Here is a 10100-nt window from a genome sequence, read left to right on the forward strand (position 1 = left end):
TTTTTAAATATGTACACCCTTGTATGATCCAACTCAGACCAAGATATTAACATTTCTCATGCTCCAGAATGCTCCTCATATCCCTTCTCAGTCAGCACCATGCTTCCAAGATAACCACTATTCTGATCTCGATCACCACAGATTAGTTCTGTTTCTGAGCTTCCTAGAAATGAAATCATACAATATGAACTCTTTTGTGTCTCACTTCTTTTGCTCAACATTTAGCCTAGAAGTTTCATCTCATGTTGTGTGTAGCAGTTTATTTTTTTTCATGCTATGTAGGATTCTATTCTATATATCATAATTTTAAGATTAGTCTAGATATCCAACAGCGCAACTCCCTCTTCTTTGTTCTTTTTCTTCTTTCAGAGCTGTCTTGGTTATTCATGTGCCTTTACTTTTGTATATGAAGGTCATTTTCCACCAAAAAAGAAAAAAAAAAATCCTACTGAGATTTTTGTCTGAAATTACATATAAATCACAGAGAAGTTAATTTTTTAGCAATATGTATACTTCCCACTAATAATAGTATATCCTTTTATTCATGTCTACTTTTATGTCCTTCAATAAAACCTTGGGTACTTTACAGAATTTGCTGTATAAGAGGTATTTTTCATTTTCTAACTGGTTGTCAATTTGAATGTTGAGCTTGTATCCAGTAACACTGAATTCTCTTATTAGTACAGTCTGTTGATTTTTTAAAAAATTTTTTCTAGGGATATGTTCATCTCATTTTTCTTCCTTTCCAATCCTTTTGTATTTTATTTCTATTTTTTTCTTATCTTATTAGTAGAGATATATTTGTCTTATTCCTGACGTTAAAGGGAATGTTTCTAAGGTTTCACCATTCAGCATGACACTTGCTGTTTGAAAGACAGCCTTTACTGGAAGAAAAAAGTTCATTTCTCTTCATGGTTTGAGGGTTACCTTTTTAAAAAACATTAATGAGTGCTGAGTTTTATCATATACTTTTACCAAATCTTTCAAGATTTTTTTCCCTAAATCTTACCATATAAATTACATTGATATAATTTTCAAATATTGAACTATCCTTACATTCTTATCCTAATTAAAATTTTTCAAGAAAAAATAAAATAATAAAATTTTTATCTCTGTTCATAAATGAGATTGAATGTAATATATTTTCCCTTGCATATTCTTTTCAGTTTAGGTTTCAAGGCTAAATTTGGCTGATAAACAACAGGGCAGCTCTCCCTCTTTTTCTATTATCTGGGTCAGTTTGTATAAAATTGGGATTACCTGTTCCCCAAAAGTGTATGCGAAATTATGATTACAAAATCACAATTAAATCTAATCCTTCTGACACTACTTCACACCAATTTTAGGATGGCTTTAATCAAAAAGAGAGATAATGAAAATGTTGGTGAGGGTGTAGAAAAACTAGAACCTTCATACATTGCTGGTGGGAAAGTAAAATGGTACAGCTGCTCTGGAAAACAGTCTGCTAGCCCCCCAAAAGGTTAAACAGAGTTACCATATAACCCAGCAATTCTCTTCCTAGGTATACACCCAAGAGAAATGAAAACACATGTTCACACAAAATCTTTCACACAAATGTTGGTACCAGGACTGTTCATAATAGGAAAAATATAGGAAAAAAATCCAAATATCCATCAACTCATGTGGTATATCCACACAATGCAATACTATTTGGCCATAAAAAGGAAATGAAGTATATTGATACATGCTACAACATGGCTGGACCTTAAAAATATTATGCTAAATGAAAGAAGTAAACCACAAAAGGCCATAAACTGTATGATTCCATTGTGTGAAATGTGTAGAACTGGCAAATCTATAGAAACAAAGAGTAGATTAGTGGTTGTCTAAGGCTTGAGGGTTTGTGGAGAATTGGGACTGACTGCTAATATGTACATGGTTTCTTTCTGAGGTGATGAAAATATTCTAAAATTGACTGTGGTAATGATTGAACAATTCTGTAAAAATATTAAAAACCATTAAATTGTACATTTTAAATGGATAGGTGGTATGGTTTATGAACTATAGCTCAATTAAGTTGATATTTAAAAAAACTTCTTGGGGAAATTTACTATAGCTTCAATGTCTTAGTGGTTTTTAGTTCCTATGGATTTTCTTTTTCTTGTACAATTTTTGAATGATTTTTTCCCTAGAAAACAGACCATTTCACCAGGTTTTTAAAATTTATATACACATAAATTAATAGTGATTTCTTATGGTTTTAAAAATTACAATTACTATTTGTAATTATATCCCATTTTATAACTTTATTATTTGTGTCATCTGCTTCTTGGTACTTCCAGAACTTAATCAACTGAAAAGAACCAGCTTCAATTTGAATGAACATTGCTACTATTTCTATTGTTGATTACTTTCTATTTCATCAAATTCTACTTTTATTTTCATTTCTTCCTTCCTTCTTTCTTTGGTTTTACTTTTTACTTTTTTTAGTTTTTTGAGCTGTATATCCGGGTCACTTATTTTCTTTCAACCTAATACATGCATTTAAGGTTATACGTTTACCCCCAAGCACCACTTTTCTTATATCCCTCAAGTACTGATACAATGCTTTTGTTGTGATTCAGTTCTAATTATTTCATAATTTCCACTATTATTTTTAATCCTTGAAAATTCTTAGTCATTTTTTCTTCGATATTGCTTCTCTACCATTCTCTGTATTCTCTCTTCTGAAACTCTAATTAGAGATACGCTGGAGCTTTTCAATCTATTTCTAAGGTGTCTTAGTTTTTATTTTCTATTTTTCATCTCTTTATCTCCCTGTGTTCTAGTCCTGGAAGAGTTAGCCAGTTTTATCTTGAAATTAACAACTTCTATCTTTAGCTACATCTAATCTTCTATTTTGCCCGATGATTTTTTTTTAATTTATTTATTTTATTTATTTATGTTTGGCTGCATTGGGTCTTTGTTGCTGCACGTGGGCTTTCTTTCGTTGCGGCGAGCGTGGACTACTCTTAGTTGTGGTGCACGGGCTTCTCACTGCGGTGGCTTCTCTTGCTGTGGAGCACGGGCTCTAGGTGCGTGGGCTTCAGTAGTTGCAGTGCACAGGTTTAGTTGCTCTGTGGCATGTGGGATCTTCCCAGACTAGGGATCGAACCCATGTGCCCTGCACTGGCAGGCAGATTCTTAACCACTACACCACCAGGGAAGTCGCCCAATGATTATTTATAAGTAGGTATATTTTTCATTTTCAAGATTTCAATTGGTTAATTTATATATCTACATATATTTTTTTCTTGACTGTTCTTATTCAATTATAATGGAATATGCTCTGAATAATGAAAAAGGAACAGATATACTTTAATCTAATATACTTTTAGGTGAAATGTTCTTTGAAAAGTTCTCCATTATAAAATTCTTCTTTAATGTCAAAAAAAAATACTTCTTAAGAGCTCTCTTGAATGCTGTTCTACTGAATGTTATCTCACTGTGCCTACCTGCATCAAGGCATGGAAAGAATAAGTCCTATTATTGCCATTTTAGAATTAGAGAAACTGAAGCACAATAAAGTTCTTTATAAAATACTTTCTCCCCAACTTTTGTTTGAAAAATATCAGAGCCACAGAAAAGTTGAAAGTACAATGCATACCACCATACCCTTCACCTAGATTTTAAACTGTTAAAATTTTCTAGATCTGCTCTCTCTCTCCTTTTCTCTCTCTTTACATACACATATCACCACATCCCGATACCCACACATTATTCTTCTGAATTCATCATGATATTTCACTTCTAAATATTTCAGCGCACATCTCTACAGAACAAGGGTATTCTCATACCATATCACACTAAAAACACCAGGAGACTGAAGAGTCAGCAGATTCGAATCAAACACTTAAATCATCTGACTAACTGTTCTTCATTTTGGCTTGTCTAATTAGACCTGAAGTGGTTCTCTGGTGATTATTTAGAAGTGACAATCAATCTGTCAAAAAGCATTTCCTTCCTTCAGTGACCCTGAAATCAGATTTCATTTACTGCTTCATCAGACAGGTATCTTAAATCCAAGCATTTCTGAAAAAATCAAGCAATAATCTTCTAAGATATTCCAACCTCAAAAATCAAGTATACTACTACACAGAGTCTTAAAGCGAATACAATCGAATTAACACTCTCAAAGCTATACATTCTTTTCTAATGTGCAATGGAAGTTTATAGTGTATTAAACAATTATAATTTCACTATACCAGCTTTGAAGGAAAAAAGTTGTTGTTCTTAAGAAAAAATACACAGTACAAACAGGATTGATTAGCCAAATGAACCCGTTTTATAAATGAAAAAACTGGCAAGTATATTTGTGATTCTACATAAAAACTAATTTTTCAATGGGCACGATTTAATCTCAGTCACTAATGTTAGGAAGTAAGATAACACAATAAAATCCTATCCTTGCTCTCAAAGACCATATAAGTCAGCTTAAGAGTTTTATGTCAGAAGAAATAACAATCAATACAACCTGAAGCTAATATTTAAAGCTAAACTGTGTCATACAGATAAGAATTATACCTACAATCACAGAAATATTTAAGATCAAACTACAATCAAATAATAGCTAATAAGAGAAGTTACTATGTGCCACTAGGCACTGTTCTAAGTACATTCTAAGAATTAGTTAATTCAATCCTCATAACAATCTCATTTTTCCACTGAAGAAGCAGAAATAACAGAGATGCCAGCATAAAAGGATTTATGTAAGGGGTAGGACCTGACCTCAACCTTAAAGTATAGAGAAGAAGAATGAAAAGAGGGTCATTTCAAGAAAATGGAAAAGCACAAGCCAAAGCATAAATATGAGAAGTATCCTGGTAAGACCAAAACAAAAGTTTCAAATTGAAGAAATTAAGGCTGGATAAATAGGACGGGATTAGATTACGGGAGGCCCTAAGTACCCAGCAAATGGATGAAATTTTATAAACAGCAAGAGCACGGCACCACTACAGGTCTTTATGTGCTATAAGTGGCCTTTTAACAATGGTAACCTGGTAACAATGCAGAATGAGTGAGAGAGAAATGGGAAGCAAGGAACTCTGTCCAATTCTAACATTTACATAAATAAATGGGGTTGGTACATGAGGAATCACAGAGCTCACAGTGAACCAACTATGTCACCCCTTCACATCAATAAGCAAATCCATTATGAACAATGAAGTGGTAAGTATAATTGCAACACACCCTGAATTATTTCCAAATATACCTTCAATGAAATTAAAAGGTACATTGAAAACTAGGTCAGTAAGAAGTAAAACTATTCTTGCTGTTTAGTACTGTGCCAAAAGAATTTAACATAAGCAGAAATTTTACAGTACAAGTATCTACTTCAATAAAACAAACATCACAAATAAAGGAATTAAAATAATTCAACATATAGCTTCCTCACACTGCTTTAGAACTATTGCACTATTTATCAAAAGGTAGTAAATATATAATTTTTATAAACAGCTATTATGTAAATGTATACTTTAAAATTAATGTCACATTTATTCATGTACCCGTTAAGCACTAGGTATTTATCATCCATACAGTAAATTCTATAATCCACATCAAACTTACAAAAAGAGGCTATCCCAAACAACTTCCTCTCTTTGTAATTAAATGAACTCCTGAAGAGAAGAAATGTGGGGAAAAAATCTTAAGTCTGTGAAAACTAGATTACTTACCAGCAACTTGAGTTATCCTATTGGGTCTTTTCCCTCACAGATCCACCTCTCTTGCCCTTCTGTCCAGCATGAGAATCTTCCTGATGGGCATCCACTGGAACTGAGGGGGCATGCAGTACAGACGCATATGTAAGAAAGTTGGGGGGAGGGGATTTGGGAGATGCTAGAGACATGCTTCAGTGTGCTTGCTTACCTTCCTGAAATTGGAAATTTCAACGGTCCCTTGGTCCTCGAGGCATTCACAATAACTTCAAAGAATGTGGATCTGTGGAGATTACCCAATAGGAGAACTCCAGTTACTGGTAAGTGATCCAGCTTTTTCTTCTCTATCAGAATAAGAAAATTATTTAAATTCATTTGAGATTATTAATACATGTAGAACTACAGGGGACAGAGTTGTAAACTCATCAGATTATTATATATGAATGCACCAAAGTAAATACAGAAACAATGTGCTAACTATGAGGTCAACAGAAACTTCTGGCATTATCAGAAACACAAGGAAAAGAAAATGATTTGAATGGTTTCATTTTAAAATCTCCAGCTGTAACAACAGCTATATTTTAATATATAAAAAATCAGCTATCAGACTATTCTATCTCACTAAAACACCACCATCATTTTTTAATATTAGTAAAGGATAATTAGTTGATCAAAATCTACCATTTCTTAACTAGCCATTGTCATTAACATTGCTTGAATTTTGGTGTAGAGGCCACCACAGTGGATTAACAATCTGTAAGACTTCAGATAAAAAGCATCAATGCAATTCCCATTCATCAGTCAATAAGTCTTTAAAATAACCATTTGTCACCTACAACAAACCAACCACATACACATGTCCACAAAAAAAAAAAAAAAGGTATGCCAGGCCACTGATAAACAATGATGCTGATTTTAATGTAAATAATTGTACAAAGTAGTACAGTAACATTTTTGATTAACTGTTATATTTTTTATTTTTATAGCAATAAATTATTTTATTTTACTTAATTTTTTTCCATTTCATTTATTTTTTTTACATCTTTACTGGAGTATAGTTGCTTTACAATGTTGTGTTAATTTCTGCTGTATAACAAAGTGAATCATTTATACGTATACATATATCCCCATATCCCCTCCCTCTTCCATCTCCCTCCTACCCTCCCTATCCCACCCCTCTAGGTGGTCACAAACCACCGAGCTGATCTCCCTGTGCTTATGCAGCTGCTTCCCACTAGCTATCTATGTTACATTTGGTAATGTATATATGTCAATGCTACTCTCTCACCTCCTCCCAGCTTCCCCTTCCCACCCGCCCCCCATGTTATACTTTTTAAATTGGACCTGTCATTGAAAAACAAAAAACTATTCCTAACAGAAGAAAGTCTCCTCAACAGAACTTTATTTCAGGTTCACATGAAGACTGCCTTTACCTTTAACTCAATACATATTAATCAGGTACATGTTCATTTTAATGTGCTAGAGCAGTGATGACTTCAAACACTAGCTCTTACTGAAGATACAGATACGTTTCAGTTATAGTCTTCCCTGCTACCATTATGCTCCTATTTAATAATTATCCCCTACCTTCAAGAAACATATGGTTTCATGGTTCTTCGTTCTATGGAAAAAATTAAAGATAATGTATAGCTTTTCCTTTAAGAGTAAACAGGATAAAATTAGGTATAAAATCATTACTCAACAAAAAACAAACTGAAAATGTAATTCTAATGAAAATCTTAAGTGTCAATCTTGTTATAAGGTAGTATTTGTATTTGGTAAAGGCTGACAGCACCATGTCAACCGATTTTTCCTAGATTCCCACTTAAAAATACAAATTGTCTCAGATAAATTATATCCATCTTTATATAAATCTGAGTTTTAAAAAATAACAATAATTAATGCATTAGCTTTTTTTTTTGGATGAATTAGGATCCTTTGCTTTTATTTTTCCTTTCACTTTTTTTTTTAACATCTTTTTGGGAGTGTAATTGCTTTACATTGTTGTGTTAGTTGCTGCTGTATAACAAAGTGAATCAGCTATACATATACATATATCCACATATCCCCTCCCTCTTGTGTCTCCTTCTCACCCTCCCTATCCCACCCCTCTAGGTGGTCACAAAGCACCCAGCTGATCTCCCTGTGTTATGCGGTTGCTTCCCATTAGCTATCTATTTTACATTTGGCAGTGTATATATGTCAATGCCACTCTCTCACTTCATCCCAGCTTACCCTTCCCCCTCCCCATGTCCTCAAGTCCATTCTCTATGTCTGCATCTTTGTTCCTGTCCTGCCCCTAGGTTCTTCAGAACCTTTTTTATTTTAGATTCCATATGTGTTAGCATACGGTATTTGTCTTTTTCTTTCTGACTTACTTCACTCTGTATGACAGACTCTAGGTCCATCCACCTCACTACAAATAACTCAATTTTGTTTTTCTTATGGCTGAGTAATATTCCATTGTATATATGTGCCACATCTTCTTTATCCATTCATCTGTCAATGGACACTTAGGTTGCTTCCATGTCCTGGCTATTGTAAATGGTGCTGCAATGAACATTGTGGTACATGTCTCTTTTTGAATTATGGTTTTCTCAGGGTATATGCCCAGTAGTGAGATTGCTGGGTCATATGGTAGTTCTATTTTTAGTTTTTTAAGGAACCTCCATACCATTCCCCATAATGGCTGTATCAGTTTACATTCCCACCAACAGTGCAAGAGGGTTCCCTATTCTCCACACCCTCTCCAGCATTTATTGTTTGTAGATTTTTTGATGGTGGCCATTCTGACTGGTGTGAGGTGATACCTCATTGTAGTTTTGATTTGCATTTCTCTAATGATTAGTGATGTTGAGCATCCTTTTATGTGTTTGTTGGCAATCTGTATATCTTCTTTGGAGAAATGTCTATTTAGGTCTTCTTCCCATTTCTGGATTGGGTTGTTTGTTCTTTTGACATTGAGCTGCATGAGCTGCTTAATGCATTAGCTTTCAAATGACCCACTCAGGCAAACAGGGGCACTACACAGAACTCAATTTCTAACTGTAATACAGAGATAAACGCCAAAAGGTCCATCTAGTTAACTAGATTCCTAGTTAACATCTGTTCCCTGAAAAGTAAGCAAGTATGTGGCATGAAGGTTCTACGTGTTTGGATTGATGCAACAGATACAGGAGCAATAATCCAAATATTTTATCCTTATGGTATAAGCTAGTATAAAAGTTGTCATTAAGAACTAAATGATAATTTCCAATTTTAATTTATAGTAACACATGCAGTCTCCATTTAGACTCAGATCTTATGAACTGAAAATAAAATCAAGCGCATTTTTAAAAATAATTTGAGAATCAAAATATATTGAAAATATTTTAAGGTAACCAAAAGGTTCACTTAAGAGACCAGTATTCAAAGCTGTTTGTTGTTGTTATCATAGCATAAGCTCAACTAAGATGGATTTTATCAGAACAGCTGAGAAAAGAAATTCCAGAAATTAGGATACTCTATTCAAAAGTATCCTCTGTAAGCTCTAATAATTGTAACGCCCATCCACAAAAAGGTACTCCTTAGTAATCAAGAACCTAATCAAGTGTTTCACTAATGAGAATCTACTGCATAAAATCAATTTCAACTTTTGAAAGAACTGTTCAGAAAAAAAGAGTTATTTAGCTAACTTTCACTTCCACTACTACCCATTAGTTTAGACATTATATTTTGGCCAGAAGCAACTTAAATTACAACTGGTTTTGTGATTCCAAGTACATTATTTTCTAACTTTCAATTAAGATTTAAAATTCTAATGTAAGGTATTATAGCTGTGGAAAGTTGTTCGTGGTAAATCCTGGACTTGAAATGCTTTAGCAGTGTAATAAAATTCAACATTATACATATATTCACACATATTTCAGTGACATTATTGATGGTTCATAAATATGGGGGGATGTGTGTACCTCAGTTAACCAAAATAAGGTCAAAAGTGAATTATACACTTACTTACTAATGTTATTTACAGAAACTGTCATCCTTTTTTGCTCCTTAAACAGCTCATCAGATAATCCGTTTCTTAATTAAATTTTCCTTTCCTTCAGCCTTATCCACTACTTAGCTCTACATAAACCCATAAAGAAACAAACAAAAAGAGTACTATTTTCTTAACATAAATTAACCTAAAATCAAGATGGAAAAAACTGTATTCATCTGTAAAATAGGGTAACAGCAGAACCTACTTCACAGAGCAATTGTGAGGATTAAGTTAATAAAAATATAAGTAATGCATTTAAAAACCATGCCTGGAATCTAACCATATATCAAATTGTAACATAACCACCCAGAAATTGAATTATTTTCAAATGATTTTATACATCTTTAAAGAACTATTAAAAAATTCTAAGTTTAGAGATTTAGTGTTTGTATTAATTTTGGTACAGTTGGCTCTCTTTATCC

The 10100-nt window shown here is 33.3% G+C and overlaps 1 protein-coding gene across 11 annotated transcripts in view; it reads right to left on the reverse strand.

Moving 5' to 3' along the window:
- The window catches only part of YAF2 (YY1 associated factor 2), a 71517-nt gene that overhangs the window by 41469 nt on the left and 19948 nt on the right, over positions 1-10100 (reverse strand). For 2 of the 11 annotated variants that reach the window (XM_089920557.1, XM_089920558.1), the window contains exons 2-3: positions 5869-5940; positions 5676-5775 (exon numbers count right to left, since the gene is read on the reverse strand). The exons of 4 other annotated variants lie outside the window; for them this stretch is intronic. In XM_089920557.1, coding sequence (XP_089776683.1) covers positions 5688-5775; positions 5869-5940 — 160 coding nt within the window. In that variant the 3' untranslated portion in view covers positions 5676-5687. Of the gene's footprint in view, positions 1-5675; positions 6002-10100 lie in introns of those variants that run through there. 5 more of the 11 variants (XM_022572446.3, XM_022572444.3, XR_004024259.2 and 2 more) reach the window with 4 other exon arrangements.

The sequence above is a fragment of the Delphinapterus leucas genome, chromosome 11 (genome assembly GCF_059928025.1).
Source record: "Delphinapterus leucas isolate spDelLeu-1000000601 "Yukka" chromosome 11, BTC_Dleu_Yukka2, whole genome shotgun sequence".
NCBI lineage: Eukaryota > Metazoa > Chordata > Mammalia > Artiodactyla > Monodontidae > Delphinapterus > Delphinapterus leucas.